Source organism: Haliotis rufescens, unplaced genomic scaffold, assembly GCF_023055435.1.
Source record: "Haliotis rufescens isolate VD_foot unplaced genomic scaffold, xgHalRufe1.0.p SCAF_1, whole genome shotgun sequence".
Taxonomy (NCBI): Eukaryota; Metazoa; Mollusca; class Gastropoda; order Lepetellida; family Haliotidae; genus Haliotis; species Haliotis rufescens.
Genome location: NW_025963779.1, coordinates 11,879,112 through 11,905,089, shown reverse-complemented (window position 1 = coordinate 11,905,089; position 25,978 = coordinate 11,879,112). Strand labels below are relative to the sequence as shown.

At 41.7% G+C, this 25,978-nt stretch overlaps 1 protein-coding gene across 2 annotated transcripts; it reads right to left on the bottom strand.

The window, feature by feature from the left end:
• Nucleotides 1–8,699: 8,699 nt before the first annotated feature.
• Nucleotides 8,700–25,978, bottom strand: LOC124147896. 2 transcript variants are annotated; one of them, XM_046518751.2, is made up of 8 exons: nt 25,805–25,978; nt 23,533–23,634; nt 21,860–22,065; nt 12,718–12,775; nt 12,303–12,419; nt 11,607–11,678; nt 10,970–11,141; nt 8,700–9,705 (listed from the first exon to the last, which is right to left on the bottom strand). In XM_046518751.2, the coding sequence occupies exons 3-8, from the start codon at nt 22,047–22,049 to the stop codon at nt 9,394–9,396; spliced, it is 921 nt and encodes a 306-aa protein (XP_046374707.2). In that variant the 5' UTR covers nt 22,050–22,065; nt 23,533–23,634; nt 25,805–25,978; the 3' UTR covers nt 8,700–9,393. The 2 variants fall into 2 exon arrangements, with proteins under 2 accessions (XP_046374707.2, XP_046374698.2); XM_046518742.2 differs by lacking the exon at nt 23,533–23,634.

The following is a 25,978-nucleotide window of genomic DNA, read 5'->3' as shown; positions in this document are numbered from 1 at the left end:
TGAGTGAGTTCGGTTTAACGCCGCTTTTAACAGTATTACAGTTATATCACGGAGTGTCAGCTTAATGCGAGTCTCAGACGTTTACCACTTCGGTGAAACCCACGAGCACGGGTATGGTGCTGACAAACCTAGAAACATAATCGGGGCGAACCGAGATTCGAACCCACAATCATAGGTTTCTGGCGTACCCAAGGGACGTCAGCTAGAAAGGAATTGATGCACTCACTATTGTTAATTGTGAAAGATATGTGTGATGTAAATACTGACCTGATGCTAGTTGGCAATGCAGTTTTACTTAATCATGTTAACGAAAACATTTTAGGAATGTACATACATATATAAAGAAAACAAAAAGGTTTGAGTGAGCAATGTGAATGTAAACAACGGGCAAACGAAACGCCACCAAACAATTTTCTGGTCTTAAAAAAAACAGACGCAAAATTTAGTAACAGTTGATGTTTTATTATAAAAAAAACAATTATTCCAAAACGGTATTTGAAAATGACAAGATCAAAAACCATGTACTTAAAGTTCTGCAGTCACGTTTATTATGCTGGGGGCACTGTCCAGTATTCGATCACACGCGCAGTATCGACGTCAACCTCTTTTATAGTCCTGTGCTGCACACACACATGACTCAGTATCGGATGTGATGTGGTCGATAGGCACGGAGACCATACAGGCGGAGTCGTCTCGCAACGGCCCTTCTGCTGACTGGATGTCCAAGGCTGGATGATGACGTCACAGTTAGGAATCTGAACCTTAGGGGAAGCACCGGTCTTGCTGAAGGGTCGTGACCTTGGGTCTTTCACTCCTCGGCCTGTCTGCAGTACTGCTAGTTTGCCTGTGACGTGTGACAAGTCTGGCAATGGTGCACTTGAAGCAGCCCATGATCCTGGCAACGTGCTCCTGCGTCGCTCCCATTTGCAACATACTGATGACTCTCTCCCTCTGCTCTGCGGTTAGTCGAGGCATGTTCGTTGTTTTAAACGGTTTCATGTGATGAGAGGTGACAATCCTGCTCAGGTTTTATACCAGAATTTCATACGGCTAACTTTGTGCACATTTTGCATTTTTTAGTGATTAAATTCACTTTTCTCGCAAATCACGTGAAGCACGCGAACATGTCCACAGGGAATAGGTTAGCTGCATTCCAGGTATATGTGTTCCCAACTGTTTTCGTGCTGTTTGGCAAATTTGTTGAAAACTGACGACAATTATTTTTTTGGTGGCGTTTCTTTTGCCCCTCAGTTTACATACGTTTCTCTATTTCTTTTCTATCCTTCCTGTCATTAAATTTATTGATTGTAAATAAGCATACATGTAAATCTATGGGAGAGGGCGTTCTATGTTGTGATAACTTGTGCCCAATCCTTTTCATGAGAATAAAATATGTTGAAACTAAACCAACGTTGCTTACGTTCAGCTGATTTGTAACCTGTGCGCTGTGCACAGGAACACGTTACTTAAGTGCAATGCCGTTCCGTGTCGTCATGGTCAACCCACGTACTACAAAGGGTCGCTAGGTGAGTGGGTGGTCTTCAAACTGTCTCCATAATTATTCATCTACCGGCAAACAAACTACAACGAGGCACATAACACTAGCTTTGATACACGTAAGTTTACTCAGCTTCAGTCCATCTCTCAAAATACAACCTCTAAGACACGGTAGGCGCGACACAGTGGAACAACGGACTGATGGTGATGTGCCTCAGTCAGCTGCAAAGCCCGCACTACGATGCTGGTGACAAACGTATCTCATATGTCACCTGCTTAATGCTTAAATTTGACTGATTTTAAACTCTATCAGACCATGATTTCATGTTTTTCGTATTCGAAAAAATGCAGTGAAAAACTGACCGATTCGTCATGCCTTGATTGATTTCCTGACATCACAGTCTTTGGTTTCTTATGACGCAATTGTTCTTTCTTTGCTGATTTATTGAATGACGACGACAGCATCTAAACAATCAAGATGATAAATGAGAAATGTCATTTCTCTATCGATTCACTTCTAAGTTTATTTTAACTCTGGCCTTTCTTTCTCCACGGCTCTTTGCCTAACGATCCCAACAATGAAGCTATCGCAATGGTTATCATCATTTCAAAGTTTGGAATTGTTAAACTGTTCTTGTTATTGGGAAGCATTTTAACAGTATGACATAAGTGGCCCAGTCGTCTAAGGCGCCGCGATTCGCTGTGCAGAGTTGCGTCCCTTGGGCACGCCAGAAACCTATGATTGTGGGTTCGAATACCGGCTCGCCCGATTATGTTTCTAGGTTTGTCAGCACCATACCCGTGCTCGTGGGTTTCACCGAAGTGGTAAACGTCTGACCTGCATCACTTCGGGCTTTCCTCCCACATTAATCTGACACGCCGCGATATAACTGGAATACTGTTAAAAGCGGCGTTAAACCCAACTCACTCACTCACTTTGACGTAAGCAGTGTTTATGATAACTACCAAATAGTAATGATGCCAGGTGTTTCTCGAAAAGGTGACCCAAAACCAAACGTAAGCATGTTCCTTGTCTCATAATTTTAACGCGTTTAAATGTTCAATCACATTTAATTAGAGTTTCAAATCTAAACTTTTTTTTAGGTCTAGATCTGTATTATAAATATATTATTAATACCTCTAAACGCATAAATATTATAGGGTAGGGAGCGTGAATAGATTTCGGTTTACGATCTAAACACGTGTTTTCAATCTAAACCTGTTTACCAGTGAAAATGATTTTTGAAAATGGGTTTACAGAACAAGGAATCAAGTGCTTATAAACGGATGGACAGAGGAGCTTCTGATTATGCAATTGAAAATTGAAATAACTGTTGTTAAAATTGATTATGTCTATTTAACCACCACTCATTTCTGCAAACGTTTGTAAAATGTAATCTGTGGCTGCGTAATTTTGTGTAAAAAAATATTATTGGTTCAGTGAAAAGAAATATAAGAAATGACTATGCAACCACATGACACCTACAATATTTGAAACTGTGTAAACTTGTGCCGAAAACAAAACACATTTATTGATTTACAAACACATGATGTCTAAGAAACCCACCATCAGTTGTGTAGTGTGCGAAACAATTCCTTTTTATGTTTTTAATTTTTTAAATCAAAATACATTTACTTTGAAAAAATATAACCATTTACAGTAAACTACGTTTATAACGAACAGACGGATATAACGAATTTATTTTTTGGTCCCGGTCATTTGTTGTATACATGCTGTATGTATGCTTATAACGAACTACGGTTATAACGAACTAAAATTAGTGATCCCTTTGGGTTCGTTATAACCGTAGTTTACTGTACATGTATTCTTTGAGTGCTGACTAAGCGCCAGTACAGATCGTGTTTTGGACATAGTATGGCTAACTTGAATTGAAATTTAAAGAAACATTTTAAAATATAGTTTCTTTTGCTCCTCAATTTAGTATTATTGCACTTACTAAGAACCAAAACATCATAATAACTGGGGGCACGGGTGGCCCAGTCGTCAAAGGCGCCGCGATTCGCTGTGCAGAGTTGCGTCCCTTGGGCACGCCAGAAACCTATGATTGTGGGTTCGAATACCGGTTCGCCCCGATTATGTTTCTAGGTATGTCAGCACCATACCCGTGCTCGTGGGTTTCACCGAAGTGGTAAACGTCTGAGACCTGCATCGCTTCGGGTTTTCCTCCCACATTAAGCTGACACGCCGTGATATAACTGGAATACTGTTAAAAGCGGCGTTAAACCCAACTCACTCACTCACTCACTCATAATAACTGATATCTATTATAAGAACATTTGTGGATTTGCTCTGCTATAATATAACAGGTAGACCAACAGAAGTATATTACAATAGGACATCATTCACACTGAAATTACCTTCAATGATTTTTATGTAAAACACAACCTCTGCTGCTTTTCGCCTGCTGTGTTTCGTAGGCTGTTTGGTGGGATATGGATTTTAACAGGGAGTTAAATAAGTCGGAAACTTCAATGTCACTTTTTTAGAAGTTAGTAAATCCATACGTCAGACGTGAACCGTCATGAGAAAGTATAATGGTTGTTTACTGTATATTTTCAGCTTCATACCTAAAACATGTTTGGTGATTTAAAATAAGCCACGAGTAAACGATTTCCTAAAATTCGTCGATCATGAAGCGTCCACTGATGTTCTTATTGTTATTTTCTTTAATTTTAGCCTCTTTCAAACCAATTTAGTCCTACCATTCTTTAGATTGTTCATTGTAGATTGTGTATACGCCCAATGTTATTGGTGTTTCCTGGGTTTCACTCTTGCAGGATTTCTCGTAAGCAGCGCCACATAAATGGCGACTGTGCTTGTCGTAAGAGGCGACTTACGGGATCGGGTGGTCAGGCTCACTGACTTGGTCGATGCATGTCATCGTATCCCAACTGCGTGGATTGATGCTCATGATATCAATCACTGGATTGTCTGGTCCAGATTCGATTATTTACAGACCGTCGTCATATAGCTGGAATATTGCTGAGTGCGGCGTTAAACAACAAAGAAAACAGAGAAAACAAAAATTCCTAAGCAGAGCCTGTACCGGGTTGTCACGTATTTCACTCCTCTCTGTTTTAACCCTTGGACCTTTAAACGGAAACATAAAACGTCTTGCTACTTGAATTAAAATTGTGGGCCCCCCTTACAGAAGATATTCAAGACGTTGAAACAAAGGCTACAAAACACTTTCCACAAGGAAATCCAATCCAATCAATCTTTATTCAAGCACTTAAGAGGCCCCAGGCCTATAGTACATGTTACAGAGATGTTGCACACAATTGTAACTATTATTTCTAAATTTGGTTCTATATAACAGTGCGTGGAATATATACATGGCTAAGTTTTGTATTATTAATTTATCTAGACTGTTTAACAATTGTTAATTTCACAATATTTGGATAATTAAGTAGTATACAGGAATATATTTTTTCTCACAGTGGAGTACAATGGACATATAAGTAAAAAGTGATATTCATCCTCTGTATCTTGGCTATTACCCATTTAATTGTTCTGACCTTGGGGTTTTTGTGTGTCTCCCACTATCGATGCATAAATTATGGGGTGAACATCGAAATCTTGCCAATGAATTGCGGTATTTCTTTATATTTACATAAAACAGATACTGTTCAGTGTATATATGAGTTTTCAACATTCTATAATACAAACATTTATTCGATAATGTCAACGAAAATGACCACGATTGCCTAAAAATCAGTTAGGTAGGGGGATATTCAAAATAACAGATGATTACAGAAATACAAAAAGATATTGAGTAACGGTAATTGATGAATAAGACTGTGAGGTTGTTCCCGGTACTGGACAGCTTCGCCCGAACGCAACGGTCCCAAACAGTAGTGTGTGGCTGCACGTGGAATCATAGACTATGACGCGTGATCCGATTTCTATTGAAGTCAGTCTCGTTATTGTCTTTGTCAAGTAAACGTTTTGTGTTCGTACCTCTGTGTTGTATGTTATATGGGCCAGAAGACCTTACAATGGTGGCAGCGGTGTTGAAGCGTGAACTCATGAAAGAACTTTGAAGAAAGTGCTACTTTAAGGAGAAATTCAAGGAATGTGCTCTTCATCGAACTGTAACGTGAGTTTGTTCCATTTTGCCATTTTGACCTTGTGGTTGAACGTTTTCGTCTACTTTGTGATTGACTTTGAACATTTGAGCAAGAATACTAATCCATTCATCATGGCCGAAGGTGGTACACATCAAGAACATTCTGGTGATATCAAGCACTTCCGAATTCCTTTGTTTGATCCAAAACAGTCAACTTTTGCGAACTTTATTGAAAATGTGTATGAAGTAAAAGCTTGGGGTCTTAATTGGAACTCTGAGAAGAAGTTACGTGGTTTAGCTTTAGTACTTCCTGCAGGGTTTTGCTCACGGGTATTTAACGATATCCCTGATGATAACAAAGCTGATTATGCAATTCTGAAAAATGCTTTGATTAAAGAACTTGATAAGGCCCAAGAGCATACTCAAACTGCTGCTAGGGAGTTCAGAGACATGTGTCAAAAACCCCATGAATCTATTGATGATTTTGCCCACCGTCTTCAGATCAAGGTTGATGAAGCGTACCCCTCATTCGCAAAATCAAACAAAAGTGAACTTTGTGCTCAAAGATTTTTTGATGGCTTGTCTAATAAGAAATTGAGAGAACTGAACATTGCTATTTGTCAGCAATCTAAATCTCCAAAATGTGATGCTCTAGTAGACATAGCTAGACGTCTTGCGGGTTCTCTGTGTGAGGACAATGATAAGTCTGTGTTTCTTATCAAGTGTAATTATTGCAAGAAGCCAGGTCATAAAGAGCGACAGTGTTACAAAAAGAAACGAGATTTAGGTTCATCAAATAGTCACAGCAGATATACTTTTTCAAAATCAGCGGCAGCTGATGGTCGTGATTCAGAGTCAAGTGATAAGTCAAGGTACAGAAACGTTCGGTGTTATAACTGTCGAAAATATGGACATATTGCGACTAATTGTCTAGATAAATCCCCGGTACACTGTTTCTTCAGATACCAACAGTAACTTTTCCCCAAATCCTCAAAATTCACCAACCACCAAAATCCGTCTTGGTAGCGAGTCTTTCACTGCTGTCATAGATAGTGGAGCGAGCGTCTCGTGCATAAGTATGTCTTTGCTTAATAGAGCTTTTCCAAATGGTGTTTGTCTAGAAGAGAACAAAATCTAAATTGACTGATCTGTCTGGTTCTTTGTGCGTTATCGGTGTGTTCGGTCGATACAACTATACAGATTAGTGGTGATCTCTATGATTGTAGATTCCATGTGTTGGATGTTCGTGATGACCATTTGTTGCTAGGATGGGACTTTGTGTAGGTTTCAGGAGATAGTGTTGAAGCCGAAGGAAAAGTCAGCCGACTTTAAAAATCTGGTTACTGATGGCAGTGTACACAAAGCTTATAGATGCATGTAGTACTAGGTGGCTTAACTCGTGATCATGTATTGGTGTATTTGGACGATGTGTTGGTCCATTCCCCTACAGCTGATGAGCATTTGAATACTTTGCGACAGGTATTTGAAAAAATTTGCACCCACTGGTGTTACTTTGAAGTCAGACAAATGTTTCTTCTTCATGAAAAGTGTCCAATATCTTGGTTATGAGATTTCTGCTTCAGGTGTTAGTCTGGGTAAGAAAGGTTTAGAAGCAATCATGCAGTTTCCGGTTCCTATTTCCTCCGGTACCACATTCGTCTTGTGGTTATGTGTATGTGTTTACATGTTTAGATCTGAGTAGGATGTTTTTCGCCTTTCCAGTTCGTACGGCGACGTCATCTAGTGCTGCAACAGTGTTGGAACGTCTGTTTTCCATATTTGGTCCGCCAAGGGTTTTACATATGGATAATGGCACTGTCTTTACATCCAAAGAGTTCAGTATGTTTACTTCCAATTGGGGAATTAGATGTAGTTATACTCCAGTTGCTAGACCACAAGCTAATCCAGTCGAAAGAGCTCACAGAACATTAAAAACTTCGTTAGTGAAAACATCAGAGTGTGAGAAAACATGGGACAGAGTTTTGCCAGAAATTGTATTAGCACATAATTCGTTGATAAATCGCACCACTGGTTTTGCTCCGTATTTTGTTATGTTTGGTCGTAACAGTTTGATTCACCAGTTAGTGTCAGACGATTTTTCTTCTGTGGGGGAGGAAATGGATGGCTGTGTAGAGTTATGGGATAAGTGTGTCGAATCTCATACATTAGCTAAATTACATCGTCAAGAACAGACATCTGAAAGTTTCAAGGATGTTTAATGTTGGTGATCGTGTTGCTGTGAAAATATTAGGAGGACATAAGTTCAAGAAACAGCATTTCAAGTCTGGATTTGTGATATCCAAGTGTTATGGTGAGTTCCTGCAAGTCAAGTCATCAGATCATTCATCGAGAGAAACAGTCGTCGTAAGTGTTGATCAAGTCGTGCCTGACCTTTCTTGAGAGGGGAGGGATGTGAGGTTGTTCCCGGTACTGGACAGCTTCGCCCGAACGCAACGGTCCCAAACAGTAGTGTGTGGCTGCACGTGGAATCATAGACTATGACGCGTGATCCGATTTCTATTGTAGCCAGTCTCGTTATTGTCTGTGTCAAGTAAACGTCTTGTGTTCGTACCTCTGTGTTGTATGTTATATGGGCCAGAAGACCTTACAAGACAAAGGATTTGGTGTTCCGTACAATACAGAAAGACGACAGGGATGTGTGGAGAAAATATGAACGTTTGACATGACTTGATCTATGTGCGTCATACCCCCAAACTGGCGAGACGGACAATATGGAATGGCGTTCTGGCAATCATGGTGATCCCGCCCCATAGCATAACAGACCCACCTTCAATTCTGCCACCGACATTCTAGATTTACTTCCAAAAACAATGATCCATATACAAACATCAATTTCCCCATGCATGGAATTGTATGAACGTCTACATGTACACATGTATATGGCACCCACATGAAGATGGCAGCCACGTGAAGGTGGCACCCACATGAAGATGGCAGCCACGTGACGATGGTACATGCAAACACTATTCACTCGATGAAACCACCTGTTACTTTTACATAAGAGTATACATGTTCCCCAAGCAACATATATTTGACAGAACAACAATATGATAAAAAACGTGTAGTAAAAAATTACTAAAAAGGAATGAATAATTATTATGATTATGCGTTTATTATTATGATTGGAGTAAAACGGGTCAGGTAGTCCGTCGTGGATCCGAATTTAAGAGAAATATTAAGAAACAAGTTCGTCATGGGTTCGCCATTTCCCAGGACTTGATAACGCAATCACTCACTTCATCGAAAGGTGTTGAAGTTCCTGTGTTACGTTAGTGTTCCAAAGTATAAACATTTGGCAAGAAGTGGATCACTATCTGTATAGTACAATGTACTCTTAATTAGCGACAGTAAACCGAAGAACATACATAGACATGAGGTTCAGACAAAAACACATACACAAATGCACAATACGTGAGTCAGGCTGGTGTTGCTGCATCCGCATAACAACATACACATGTTTCTTTGTTTGATGTCAATCCCATTAGTCTCCTTTTACGACAAGTACAGTCGCGTTATACGGCAAGCATGGGTTGCTGAAGTCCTATTCTTACCCAGATCTTCACGGGTCACACACACATGTACATCCTTCCATCGTCAACAGTATTGGTGTAAGTTTCTGGAACATCTCACAAAGTTCCGTCGGCAAGAGAGCATTAGGTCTAGGCTAGTTCATGTTAATAAAGAACATCACGAATATATAATATAAATGCTTTCCACCGTGAATCAGCAAACAGTGTAATGTATCATACGTATAAACTTTCAAGCCACAGTTATTGTGTTGTCATCAGATACCGACTTGTTCAACTAGGGGTGTCAACTTGGTGTTGACGTAGGCCATGTCGGCTTGGGAATTAAAGTATTTGTAATGATGATACCTGCAGCAGCTGCTCTTGAGGTAGGACCGGAGGCCAGCCTCCTTTAAGCTCATATATGCATCATAGATGTCCTTGAAGTTTTCCCTTGATGGTACGTTAGGGAAGACATGCCATTCAACTAGAAACTGGCGGATTTGGGGAAATAGCTGGTCCTTCATGATGTTAGCGGTGACAGCCCACTCGTACACCTCGATGTCAATCTTCAACACGTCGATCACGCGCTGTAAATCCAAAATAGAAACATCATTAGGTGCATGTTAACAGTCTTCAACTGTTTATGATATGAATATTTCAGTGGGTAGGTGAATTTGGGTTTAACGCCGCTTTGAACATTATTCTAGTTATATCAATGTGTGTCAGCTGTGGGAGGAAAGCCCGGTGATGCGGATCTCACTTTGGTGAAAACCACGAGTACGGGTATGGTGCTGACAAACCTAGAAACAATCAGGGCGAACGGGGTTCGAACTCATGACCAGAAGTCTATAGTGTGCCCAACTCTGCACAGCGAATTGCGGCGCCTTAGCCGACTGGGCCAACCGTGCCTCCGGTGATTATTTGCCTCATCTCAATGACTGGAGAAAGCTGATATTTCATTATTATGTATTTCCTTAATGATGTCCAGAAAATCTGAAAATCAAAGTGCTATTAAGGCATAGTAGTTACAGTAAAACGTGCTGTATGTATTTTTAACTTTCAGCCAGAAAAATACAAATAAAGTCAAAAATGGTATTGACGCCAACCGGTTTATGAAATTTACAGTGAGTTGACAAACCCCAAGACGTACGACTAGAGAGGGTTGTCTTGGACAATTCTATCCTATCAGTCTGACTGTTTTTCCCTTCGCATTTGAAAGCCTGTTATAATTTGGTATATGTTTTACTGGGAGTAATATGAAGCCCATAAATTATCATCGTAGCCAGATAAACACAACATATGTATTGTTGGATATTTAATCTCAAACAGTTGAGTGAACGAGTGAGTGAGTGAATGTTGTTTAACGCCCTGGTCATCGCAAAATACTTGGGAATTCCAGGCCCTACTTTTCTGAAACTAACTCTTAATGACCTTGACCTTCAGCAGGTTGTTTCCACATTTTAAACAATTTCGTGTAAATGTGTCGTGATAAGTATGAAGCTTTTTCCATGTTGTTTCACTGACATGACACGATAACAAATATGAAAGTGCCCGTGCTATTGACGTTGCGCAAAGTTCAAACCTGTTACAAACCTCCTCTACCCGTGAAGATCCGGGGTAGAATAGATCTTCAGCAACCCATGCTTGCCGTAAAAGGCTTGATGGGCGACTAAAGGGATCGGGTGGTCAGGCTCGCTGACTTGGTTGATGCATGTCATCGTATCCAGTTGCGTAGATCGATGGTTATGATGTCAATCACCGGACTGTCTGGTCCAGACTCTATTATTTACAGACCGTCGTCATATACCTGGAATATTGCTGAATGCGAGGTTAAACAACAAACAAACAAACCTTCTCGTGCCCCAGCATCGCCATGATGGATTTCAGGGTTCTCATCTTCCAGTTGGTGGAATGTCTGACATACAAGTCAAAGTTTGGATGGAATGAGTCATCGTCGGCTGCGCCCAGACCCAGGTTCATGAAGAGCACCCCATCAGAGTGTTTGTGGTCCACCATCCCCATGCTGAAACAGTGACGATGAGTTTGGTTTAACGCCGCTTTGAACAGCATTTTCAAGAGTGCATGAGTTTGGTTTTACGGCTGTTCGAGCTATATTCCCCAAATATCACGGCAGGGGACACCAGAAATTATCTTCATGGTTTCTACCCATGTGGGGATTCGAACCCAGGCCGTCGGCATGTCAGCTTAATGGAAGAAAGCCCAATAGTACTTAACATCCTCAACATTCCGGATGAATCAGGGCCGAGACGTTAACAACTTTGGGGGAGCCACGAGCACAGGTACAAGGTGCTGACTAACAAAGATCATTAGAAGAATTAAATAAATAGAAGAATTCAGAATTCAAAATTACTAAAACGAAGTTAAGAATTTCGGCCAAACATTATAGGACAACTAATTAAGTCACTGATATTCATTTATTCTAATAACGTTCATGCATGGCAATAGTCTACATAATTGAAGAACATACCTCGGATCAAAACTATACACAGTACAACCTCGCTTCGCCATAGCTTCATCGAAACTGAAGTCATAGTTTATACTGAAACAAATCAATACAGGTTATCAAGAAATTGCGCACAATACCTGACATGGTTTGATTTGCTGTTACTGTGAGTGAAAGCGTCGTCGAATTGTGTATAAGTCGAGAGTAATATTAAGCAGGACGTAGGACAATATGAACATTAACCAATGCAATAGGAACAAAGTACTTGGTAATAAGAAGCAGAACGTGGGACAATATAGATATTATGCAGGGTAACATGAACAATATCCTAAGTAATATAAAGCAGAATGTAAGAAAATATTATTATTATGCAACGTAATAGGAACAATATCCTTGGTAATATCAAGCAGGACGTAGGATTATTGAACGTTGACCAATGCAATAGGAACAATATCCTTGGTAATATCAAGCAGGACGTAGGATTATTTGAACGTTGACCAATGCAATAGGAACAATATCCTTGGTAATATCAAGCAAGCAAGCAAGTAATGCAATATGATCATTATGCAGTGTAATATCCACAATATCTTTGGTAATATAAAACGGGACGTGGGACAATATAAACTTTATGCAGGGTAATATGAACAATATCCTTCGGTAAAACAAATTGTTGTGGGATTTGCTCTCACAATCTTCCGCTTTGGATAGTAAGTACCTTACCCGAAAGAGTACACAAGACAGTTTCCTTTGGGCCTGTAGGGTTCGTCCCAGCAAACAGGCCAGTTTCCCATATACTCCATATTCTGGCACTGATAGCCGTTACCACTATCCATGTCCCTGCAACACATTTCTCTGTCATATATGTATGCTAACAATCAGATCTTTTACTACATTGCGCAACCAGTGGAAGGTTGAGTCAAGGAAACTTCAAATCGTCAATCACCGTAGAGGATTTTGTGAGCGAAGCTTTCAAACAAGCATGTCTGATTTACGTATCTCGAAAACGAATGTACTCGGTGATTTCCGAATGCAAAAAAATAAAGCCGCGCTATTAAATTGTAGATATTTAATACATCCGATCGTTTCTCCGCGCCATTTGTAGAACTTGACCAGACGTGAAGTACATCACACAAACCATTCTATCAGACACGCCCATTGCCACCAGAGCGTTGCCGGGGGTCGAGGTGTTTCCCCTGAAAGAAGGAACAACCCTTTAAAAAGGAAGTTCAATGTACCATAACATTGATGTAGCTTATATCAAAAGGGGTAAACACGCCATCAGTTCAGTTAACAAAATTTCCGATCCGGAAAGACGTACTCAAAAAACATGGACATACCAAGGGCAATATCAGAGGGAATACTAGGGACAACAACAGGAGACATACAAAGGAAAATACAGGGGGAATACTAGGAGCAACAACAGGAGACATACAAAGGAAAATACAGGGGGGAAACTAGTCTCAATAACAGGAGACATACAAAGGAAAATACAGGGGGAATACTAGTCTCAATAACAGGAGACATACAAAGGAAAATACAGGGGGGAAACTAGTCTCAATAACAGGAGACATACAAAGGAAAATACAGGGGGAAAACTAGTGGCAACAGGAGACATACAAAGGAAAATACAGGGGGAAAACTAGGGGCAAAAACAGGAGACATACAAAGGAAAATACAGGGGGAATACTAGTGACAACAACAGGAGACATACAAAGGAAAATACAGGGAGAAAACTAGTGGCAACAACAGGAGACATACAAAGGAAAATACAGGGGGAATAATAGTGGCAACAACAGGAGACATACAAAGGAAAATACAGGGGGAATACTAGTGACAACAACAGGAGACATACAAAGGAAAATATAGGGGGAATACTAGGGGCAACAACAGGAGACATACAAAGGAAAATACAGGGAGAATACTAGGGGCAACAACAGGAGACATACAAAGGGAAATACAGGGAGAAAACTAGTGACAACAACAGGAGACATACAAAGGAAAATACAGGGAGAAAGCTAGTGACAACAACAGGAGACATACAAAGGAAAATACAGGGAGAAAACTAGTGGCAACAACAGGAGACAAACAAAGGAAAATACAGGGGGAATACTAGTGACAACAACAGGAGACATACAAAGGAAAATACAGGGAGAAAACTAGTGGCAACAACAGGAGACATACAAAGGAAAATACAGGGGGAATACTAGTGACAACAACAGGAGACATACAAAGGAAAATACAGGGGGAATACTAGTGACAACAACAGGAGACATACAAAGGAAACTACAGGGGGAATACTAGGGGCAACAACAGGAGACATACAAAGGAAAATACAGGGAGAAAACTAGTGACAACAAAAGGAGACATACAAAGGAAAATACAGGGGGAATACTAGTGGCAACAACAGGAGACATACAAAGGAAAATACAGGGGGAAAACTAGTGGCAACAACAGGAGACATACAAAGGAAAATACAGGGGGAATACTAGTGACAACAACAGGAGACATACAAAGGAAAATACAGGGGGAATACTAGGGGCAACAACAGGAGACATACAAAGGGAAATACAGGGGGAATGCGAGGGGCAACAACAGGAGACATACAAAGGAAAATACAGGGAGAAAACTAGTGGCAACAACAGCGGATATACAAAGTGAAATACAGGGGGGAAACTAGGGACAACAACAGCGGATATACAAAGTGAAATACAGGGGACAAACTAGGGAACACAACAGCAGATATGCTAAGTGAAATACAGGGGACGAACTAGGGACAACAACAGCGGACATACTAAGTGAAATACAGGGGACAAACTAGGGACAACAACAGCGGACATACTAAGTGAAATACAGGGGACAAACTAGGGACAACAACAGCGGACATACAAAGTGAAATACAGGGGACAAACTAGGGACAACAACAGCGGACATACTAAGTGAAATACAGGGGGGAAACTAGGGACAACAACAGCGGATATACTAAGTGAAATACAGGGGACAAACTAGGGACAACAACAGCGGATATACAAAGTGAAATACAGGGGACAAACTAGGGACAACAACAGCGGATATACAAAGTGAAATACAGGGGGGAAACTAGGGACAACAACAGCGGATATACAAAGTGAAATACAGGGGACAAACTAGGGAACACAACAGCAGATATGCTAAGTGAAATACAGGGGACGAACTAGGGACAACAACAGCGGACATACTAAGTGAAATACAGGGGACAAACTAGGGACAACAACAGCGGACATACTAAGTGAAATACAGGGGACAAACTAGGGACAACAACAGCGGACATACAAAGTGAAATACAGGGGACAAACTAGGGACAACAACAGCGGACATACTAAGTGAAATACAGGGGACAAACTAGGGACAACAACAGCGGATATACAAAGTGAAATACAGGGGACAAACTAGGGAACACAACAGCAGATATGCTAAGTGAAATACAGGGGACGAACTAGGGACAACAACAGCGGACATACTAAGTGAAATACAGGGGACAAACTAGGGACAACAACAGCGGATATACTAAGAGAAATACAGGGGACAAACTAGGGACAACAACAGCGGACATACCAAGTGAAATACAGGGGACAAACTAGGGACAACAACAGCGGACATACCAAGTGAAATACAGGGGGGAAACTAGGGACAACAACAGCGGATATACTAAGTGAAATACAGGGGACAAACTAGGGACAACAACAGCGGGCATACCAAGTAAAATACAGGGGACAAACTAGGGACAACAACAGCGGACATACTAAGTCAAATACAGGGGACAACAACAGCGGACATACAAAGTGAAATACAGGGGGAAACTAGGGACAACAACAGCGGACATACTAAGTGAAATACAGGGGACAAACTAGGGACAACAACAGCGGACATACAAAGTGAAATACAGGGGACAAACTAGGGACAACAACAGCGGACATACTAAGTGAAATACAGGGGGGAAACTAGGGACAACAACAGCGGACATACTAAGTGAAATACAGGGGACAAACTAGGGAACATAACAGCGGATATACTAAGTGAAATACAGGGGACAACAACAGCGGACATACAAAGTGAAATACAGGGGGGAAACTAGGGACAACAACAGCGGACATACAAAGTGAAATACAGGGGGGAAACTAGGGACAACAACAGCGGATATACAAAGTGAAATACAGGGGACAAACTAGGGAACACAACAGCGGATATACTAAGAGAAATACAGGGGACGAACTAGGGACAACAACAGCGGACATACTAAGTGAAATACAGGGGACAAACTAGGGACAACAACAGCGGATATACTAAGAGAAATACAGGGGACAAACTAGGGACAACAACAGCGGACATACCAAGTGAAATACAGGGGACAAACTAGGGACAACAACAGCGGACATACCAAGTGAAATACAGGGGACAAACTAGGGACAACAACAGCGGACATACCAAGTGAAATACAGGGGACAAACTAGGGAACACAACAGTGGGCATACTAAGTGAAATACAGGGGGGAAACTAGGGACAACAACAGCGGGCATACAAAGTGAAATACAGGGGACAAACTAGGGACAACAACAGCGGACATACAAAGTGAAATACAGGGGACAAACTAGGGACAACAACAGCGGACATACTAAGTGAAATACAGGGGGGAAACTAGGGACAACAACAGCGGATATACTAAGTGAAATACAGGGGACAAACTAGGGACAACAACAGCGGGCATACCAAGTGAAATACAGGGGACAAACTAGGGACAACAACAGCGGACATACTAAGTGAAATACAGGGGACAACAACAGCGGACATACAAAGTGAAATACAGGGGGGAAACTAGGGACAACAACAGCGGACATACAAAGTGAAATACAGGGGGGAAACTAGGGACAACAACAGCGGGCATACCAAGTGAAATACAGGGGACAAACTAGGGACAACAACAGCGGACATACTAAGTGAAATACAGGGGACAAACTAGGGACAACAACAGCGGATATACAAAGTGAAATACAGGGGGGAAACTAGGGACAACAACAGCGGATATACAAAGTGAAATACAGGGGACAAACTAGGGAACACAACAGCGGATATACTAAGAGAAATACAGGGGACGAACTAGGGACAACAACAGCGGACATACTAAGTGAAATACAGGGGACAAACTAGGGACAACAACAGCGGATATACTAAGAGAAATACAGGGGACAAACTAGGGACAACAACAGCGGACATACCAAGTGAAATACAGGGGACAAACTAGGGACAACAACAGCGGACATACCAAGTGAAATACAGGGGACAAACTAGGGACAACAACAGCGGACATACCAAGTGAAATACAGGGGACAAACTAGGGAACACAACAGTGGGCATACTAAGTGAAATACAGGGGGGAAACTAGGGACAACAACAGCGGACATACTAAGTGAAATACAGGGGACAAACTAGGGACAACAACAGCGGACATACAAAGTGAAATACAGGGGACAAACTAGGGACAACAACAGCGGACATACTAAGTGAAATACAGGGGGGAAACTAGGGACAACAACAGCGGATATACTAAGTGAAATACAGGGGACAAACTAGGGACAACAACAGCGGGCATACCAAGTGAAATACAGGGGACAAACTAGGGACAACAACAGCGGACATACTAAGTGAAATACAGGGGACAACAACAGCGGACATACAAAGTGAAATACAGGGGGGAAACTAGGGACAACAACAGCGGACATACAAAGTGAAATACAGGGGGGAAACTAGGGACAACAACAGCGGGCATACCAAGTGAAATACAGGGGACAAACTAGGGACAACAACAGCGGACATACTAAGTGAAATACAGGGGACAAACTAGGGACAACAACAGCGGATATACAAAGTGAAATACAGGGGGGAAACTAGGGACAACAACAGCGGATATACAAAGTGAAATACAGGGGACAAACTAGGGAACACAACAGCAGATATGCTAAGTGAAATACAGGGGACGAACTAGGGACAACAACAGCGGACATACTAAGTGAAATACAGGGGACAAACTAGGGACAACAACAGCGGACATACTAAGTGAAATACAGGGGACAAACTAGGGACAACAACAGCGGACATACAAAGTGAAATACAGGGGACAAACTAGGGACAACAACAGCGGACATACTAAGTGAAATACAGGGGGGAAACTAGGGACAACAACAGCGGATATACTAAGTGAAATACAGGGGACAAACTAGGGACAACAACAGCGGATATACAAAGTGAAATACAGGGGACAAACTAGGGACAACAACAGCGGATATACAAAGTGAAATACAGGGGGGAAACTAGGGACAACAACAGCGGATATACAAAGTGAAATACAGGGGACAAACTAGGGAACACAACAGCAGATATGCTAAGTGAAATACAGGGGACGAACTAGGGACAACAACAGCGGACATACTAAGTGAAATACAGGGGACAAACTAGGGACAACAACAGCGGACATACTAAGTGAAATACAGGGGACAAACTAGGGACAACAACAGCGGACATACAAAGTGAAATACAGGGGACAAACTAGGGACAACAACAGCGGACATACTAAGTGAAATACAGGGGGGAAACTAGGGACAACAACAGCGGATATACTAAGTGAAATACAGGGGACAAACTAGGGACAACAACAGCGGGCATACCAAGTAAAATACAGGGGACAAACTAGGGACAACAACAGCGGACATACTAAGTCAAATACAGGGGACAACAACAGCGGACATACAAAGTGAAATACAGGGGGAAACTAGGGACAACAACAGCGGACATACTAAGTGAAATACAGGGGACAAACTAGGGACAACAACAGCGGACATACAAAGTGAAATACAGGGGACAAACTAGGGACAACAACAGCGGACATACTAAGTGAAATACAGGGGACGAACTAGGGACAACAACAGCGGACATACTAAGTGAAATACAGGGGACAAACTAGGGAACATAACAGCGGATATACTAAGTGAAATACAGGGGACAACAACAGCGGACATACAAAGTGAAATACAGGGGGGAAACTAGGGACAACAACAGCGGACATACAAAGTGAAATACAGGGGGGAAACTAGGGACAACAACAGCGGATATACAAAGTGAAATACAGGGGGGAAACTAGGGACAACAACAGCGGATATACAAAGTGAAATACAGGGGACAAACTAGGGAACACAACAGCGGATATACTAAGAGAAATACAGGGGACGAACTAGGGACAACAACAGCGGACATACTAAGTGAAATACAGGGGACAAACTAGGGACAACAACAGCGGATATACTAAGAGAAATACAGGGGACAAACTAGGGACAACAACAGCGGACATACCAAGTGAAATACAGGGGACAAACTAGGGACAACAACAGCGGACATACCAAGTGAAATACAGGGGACAAACTAGGGACAACAACAGCGGACATACCAAGTGAAATACAGGGGACAAACTAGGGAACACAACAGTGGGCATACTAAGTGAAATACAGGGGGGAAACTAGGGACAACAACAGCGGGCATACAAAGTGAAATACAGGGGACAACAACAGCGGACATACAAAGTGAAATACAGGGGGGAAACTAGGGACAACAACAGCGGACATACAAAGTGAAATACAGGGGGGAAACTAGGGACAACAACAGCGGGCATACCAAGTGAAATACAGGGGACAAACTAGGGACAACAACAGCGGACATACTAAGTGAAATACAGGGGACAAACTAGGGACAACAACAGCGGATATACAAAGTGAAATACAGGGGGGAAACTAGGGACAACAACAGCGGATATACAAAGTGAAATACAGGGGACAAACTAGGGAACACAACAGCGGATATACTAAGAGAAATACAGGGGACGAACTAGGGACAACAACAGCGGACATACTAAGTGAAATACAGGGGACAAACTAGGGACAACAACAGCGGATATACTAAGAGAAATACAGGGGACAAACTAGGGACAACAACAGCGGACATACCAAGTGAAATACAGGGGACAAACTAGGGACAACAACAGCGGACATACCAAGTGAAATACAGGGGACAAACTAGGGACAACAACAGCGGACATACCAAGTGAAATACAGGGGACAAACTAGGGAACACAACAGTGGGCATACTAAGTGAAATACAGGGGGGAAACTAGGGACAACAACAGCGGACATACTAAGTGAAATACAGGGGACAAACTAGGGACAACAACAGCGGACATACAAAGTGAAATACAGGGGACAAACTAGGGACAACAACAGCGGACATACTAAGTGAAATACAGGGGGGAAACTAGGGACAACAACAGCGGATATACTAAGTGAAATACAGGGGACAAACTAGGGACAACAACAGCGGGCATACCAAGTGAAATACAGGGGACAAACTAGGGACAACAACAGCGGACATACTAAGTGAAATACAGGGGACAACAACAGCGGACATACAAAGTGAAATACAGGGGGGAAACTAGGGACAACAACAGCGGACATACAAAGTGAAATACAGGGGGGAAACTAGGGACAACAACAGCGGGCATACCAAGTGAAATACAGGGGACAAACTAGGGACAACAACAGCGGACATACTAAGTGAAATACAGGGGACAAACTAGGGACAACAACAGCGGATATACAAAGTGAAATACAGGGGGGAAACTAGGGACAACAACAGCGGATATACAAAGTGAAATACAGGGGACAAACTAGGGAACACAACAGCGGATATACTAAGTGAAATACAGGGGACAAACTAGGGACAACAACAGCGGACATACTAAGTGAAATACAGGGGACAAACTAGGGACAACAACAGCGGACATATAAAGTGAAATACAGGGGACAAACTAGGGAACACAACAGCGGATATACTAAGTGAAATACAGGGGACAAACTAGGGACAACAACAGCGGACATACTAAGTGAAATACAGGGGACAAACTAGGGACAACAACAGCGGACATACAAAGTGAAATACAGGGGACAAACTAGGGACAACAACAGCGGACATACGAAGTGAAATACAGAGGACAAACTAGGGACAACAACAGCGGACATACAAAGTGAAATACAGGGGACAAACTAGGGACAACAACAGCGGGCATACTAAGTGAAATACAGGGGACAAACTAGGGACAACAACAGCGGACATACAAAGTGAAATACAGGGGACAAACTAGGGACAACAACAGCGGGCATACTAAGTGAAATACAGGGGACAAACTAGGGAACACAACAGTGGGCATACTAAGTGAAATACAGGGGGGAAACTAGGGACAACAACAGCGGACATACTAAGTCAAATACAGAGGACAAACTAGGGACAACAACAGCGGACATACGAAGTGAAATACAGGGGGGAAACTAGGGACAACAACAGCGGACATACGAAGTGAAATACAGGGGACAAACCAGGGACAACAACAGCGGACATACGAAGTGAAATACAGGGGACAAACCAGGGACAACAACAGCGGACATACTAAGTGAAATACAGGGGACAAACCAGGGACAACAACAGCGGACATACTAAGTGAAATACAGTGGGGAAACTAGGGACAACAACAGCGGACATACTAAGTGAAATACAGGGGGGAAACTAGGGATAACAACAGCGGACATACTAAGTGAAATACAGGGGGGAAACTAGGGACAACAACAGCGGACATACTAAGTGAAATACAGGGGGGAAACTAAGGACAACAACAGCGGACATACAAAGTGAAATACAGGGGGGAAACTAGGGACAACAACAGCGGGCATACTAAGTGAAATACAGGGGGTAAACTAGGGACAACAACAGCGGACATACAAAGTGAAATACAGGGGGGAAACTAGGGACAACAACAGCGGGCATACTAAGTGAAATACAGGGGACAAACTAGGGACAACAACAGCAGATATACAAAGTGAAATACAGGGGACAAACTAGGGACAACAACAGCGGATATACTAAGTGAAATACAAGGGGAAAACTAGGGACAAAAACAGGGAAATACAAGGAGACATATAAAGGGAAATACAAGGGGCAATACTGGATGACCGAACGTTACACGTGATCTTAATATGTCAAATGAAATTCCATTTTGCACACGACACCAACTGTTGTCTGATAGCGTTGTCTTAAGTCCAAGAACGTGTGGGTCCCGATGATGTAGGACTCGTCTTTGGGATTGATCGGGGCTTGAAAGAGCACTCGGTGGCGGTACATCGAGTCGATTGAAGTTTGATTTTACACTGTACCTTTCCATATTTCACACAGGTCGGGCGTGGTCGGGATCCAAAGGCCCCTAGGACGGTTGCGGATCACAAGGGTCACGAAACCCCCGAGGATGAGCAGAGAGATGAGGGTGATCCTGAGGATCCATCTTTTCCTGACGTAGTTCCCCGAGTAAGAGGCCACGTGCACGACTGAACTTGCCTTGCCGAACATCCTCCACCACAACTAACTGCATGGAAACAGATATACTATACAATACAAACCTAATGTATACAGTGAAATAAAGACCAGACCGTCACTGTCACTACGTGCGAGCGCGCGCACGCACGCACGCACGCACGCACACACGCACACACACACACAAAACACGCACGAACACGAACACACACAAAACACGCACAATACAAACCTAATGTATACAGTGAAATAAAGACCAGACCGTCACTGTCACTACGTGCGAGCGCACGCACGCACACACACACACACACACAAAACACACACAAAACACACACACACACACACACACACACACACACAAAACACACACAAAACACAAAACACAAAACACACACACACACACAAAACACACACACACACACAAAACACACACACACACAAAACACGCACGAACACGAACACACACAAAACACGCACGAACACGAACACACACACACGAACACGAAAAAAAACACATACACAAACACGAACACACACACACACACGAACACACGCACGCACGAACGAACACACACACACGAACACGAACACGAAAACACACACACACGTGAATGTTAAGTATCTCCGTGTGTTAAATTTACGTTGCTTGGGGCACAGTTTGAGAGAATGTTTTTCACACTTTTACAGACCAAGTTGAGGCTTACAGTAGCATATTTGTCATTTGATGGTGACTATGTGTTAGAATTATTACATTGAAATAACCATGTTTTCTTAGTATACATATCCTATTAGATTGAAATTAGATGACTTTACCTACAATTATTTGTTTGACCTATCCAAATATATAAATAGGTGTATTATGCCTGTTTCAACGGGAAGGCGATAACACCATCTGCTACGTATCAACAGGTTTAAGGTTACATCACAGTCACATGAATCAATTAGCATAATTTGAGTCATTTCTGTATAAACTGGTCATAGCGGCAGGCAGACAGACACGTGATAGTTGAGCTATTGAAGGAAAGCTTAGCCCATTTTAAATACATTTATTATGGAATCCCAGAAAGGACATTATCGCAGTGTCGCCCTTACAAAAAAAATAGGCAAAATGTGTCAAAATTAACCAAAGCGCGACAATGCCAATGCGACAATGTCCCTCCCAGAATTCCATACAATGTTGAATCCAAATGGCATAAAGACATAGTTTTTTATTGATTTATTTACCTTCAAATTTGGCCACAACTGGGACGGCAACAAACACTAGCTTTGATACACGTAAGTTTACTCAGCTTCAGTCCATCTCTCAAAATACAACCTCTAAGACACGGTAGGCGCGACACAGTGGAACAACGGACTGATGGTGATGTGCCTCAGTCAGCTGCAAAGCCCGCACTACGATGCTGGTGACAAACGTATCTCATATGTCACCTGCTTAATGCTTAAATTTGACTGATTCTAAACTCTATCAGACCATGATTTCATGTTTTTCGTATTCGGAAAAATGCAGTGAAAAACTGACCGATTCGTCATGCCTTGATTGATTTCCTGACATCACAGTCTTTGGTTTCTTATGACGCAATTGTTCTTTCTTTGCTGATTTATTGAATGACGACGACAGCATCTAAACAATCAAGATGATAAATGAGAAATGTCATTTCTCTATCGATTCACTTTTATGTTTATTTTAAATCTGGCCTTTCTTTCTCCACGGCTCTTTGCCTAACAATCCCAACAATGAAGCTATCGCAATGGTTATCATCATTTCAAAGGTTGGAATTGTTAAACTGTTCTTGATATTGGGAAGCATTTTTAACAGTATGACATAAGTGGCCCAGTCGTCTAAGGCGCCGCGATTCACTGTGAAGAGTTGCGTCCCTTGGGCACGCCAGAAACCTATGATTGTGGGTTCGAATCCCGGTTCGCCCCGATTATGTTTCTAGGTTTGTCAGCACCATACCCGTGCTCGTGGGTTTCACCGAAGTGGTAAACGTCTGACCTGCATCACTTCGGGCTTTCCTCCCACATTAATCTGACACGCCGCGATATAACTGGAATACTGTTAAAAGCGGCGTTAAACCCAACTCACTCACTCACTTTGACGTAAGCAGTGTTTATGATAACTACCAAATAGTAATGATGCCAGGTGTTTCTCGAAAAGGTGAGCGTAAACAATGACCCAAAACCAAACGTAAGCATGTTCCTTGTCTCATAATTTTAACGCGTTTAAATGTTCAATCACATTTAATTCGAGTTTCAAATCTAAACTTTTTTTTAGGTCTAGATCTGTATTATAAATATATTATTAATAACCCTAAACGCATAAATATTATAGGGTAGGGAGCGTGAATAGATTTCGGTTTACGATCTAAACACGTGTTTTCAATCTAAACCTGTTTACCAGTGAAAATGATTTTTGAAAATGGGTTTACAGAACAAGGAATCAAGTGCTTATAAACGGATGGACAGAGGAGCTTCTGATTATGCAATTGAAAATTGAAATAACTGTTGTTAAATTTGATTATGTCTATTTAACCACCACTCATTTCTGCAAACGTTTGTAAAATGTAATCTGTGGCTGCGTAATTTTGTGTAAAAATATATTATTGGTTCAGTGAAAAGAAATATAAGAAATGACTATGCAACCACATGACACCTACAATATTTGAAACTGTGTAAACTTGTGCCGAAAACAAAACACATTTATTGATTAACAAACACATGATGTCTAAGAAACCCACCATCAGTTGTGTAGTGTGCGAAACAATTCCTTTTTATGTTTTTAATTTTTTAAATCAAAATACATTTACTTTGAAAAAATATAACCATTTACAGAAAACTACGTTTATAACGAACACGCTTATAACGAACAGACGAATATATAACGAATATATTTTTTGGTCCCGGCCATTTGTTGTATACATGCTGTATATATGCTTATAACGAACTACGGTTATAACGAACTAAAATTAGTGATCCCTTTGGGTTCGTTATAACCGTAGTTTACTGTACATGTATTCTTTGAGTGCTGACTAAGCGCCAGTAGAGATCGTGTTTTGGACATAGTATGGCTAACTTGAATTGAAATTGAAAGAAACATTTTAAAATATAGTTTCTTTTGCTCCTCAATTTAGTATTATTGCACTTACTAAGAACCAAAACATCATAATAACTGGGGGCACGGGTGGCCCAGTCGTCAAAGGCGCCGCGATTCGCTGTGCAGAGTTGCCCAAAAGCTTAGCCCATTTTAAATACATTTATTATGGAATCCCAGAAAGGACATTATCGCAGTGTCGCCCTTACAAAAAAAATAGGCAAAATGTGTCAAAATTAAACAAAGCGCGACAATGCCAATGCGACAATGTCCCTCCCAGAATTCCATACAATGTTGAATCCAAATGGCATAAAGACATAGTTTTTTATTGATTTATTTACCTTCAAATTTGGCCACAACTGGGACGGCAACAAAGAAGCGATCAATAAAGGACTAGTTTGCAGTATGCAACAAAATATATAAAGCCACGTATTTGTGAACAATAGTACGTGAATGAACAAACGAACGAACGAACGAACGAATATTCCAGAATTACCCCCTCCACCTTTCATGAAAATATCATGACATAACCCGCCCCATTCAAGGAACGTTAGCTACTTAGACATACCTAATTGTTGCGGGCCCCGTCACACAAAGCGATCTTAGCACTAAAACAGCCGTAGATATGTGTTGTATTGCATGTGGGCATGAGAGGATTTAAATTAGTTATCCCCAATCCACTTCCACCCCTTCCACTTACCTTCGCGGCGAATATATTTCACGAAGAACGCTATCTCGGGCGCTGGAAAAACCAAATGCTGTTGAAGGGAAGTTAAAATTCTAAGTGAAATACAGGGGACAAACTAGGGACAACAACAGCGGACAGCGGAAGGGAAGTTAAAATTCGAAAGATTGTAAATCGACCAACTGACAC

Bases quoted from the DNA above. Each gene is read 5' to 3' on its own strand.
- LOC124147896 (XM_046518751.2), bottom strand. From the start codon at position 22,049: ATGTTCGGCAAGGCAAGTTCAGTCGTGCACGTGGCCTCTTACTCGGGG. The intron at 12,776-21,859 runs GTACAGTGTAAA...TCCTTCTTTCAG, and splicing joins CCTGTGTGAAATATGGAAAG to GGGAAACACCTCGACCCCCG. The intron at 11,679-12,302 runs GTAAGGTACTTA...GATTTGTTTCAG, and splicing joins TGTCTTGTGTACTCTTTCGG to TATAAACTATGACTTCAGTT.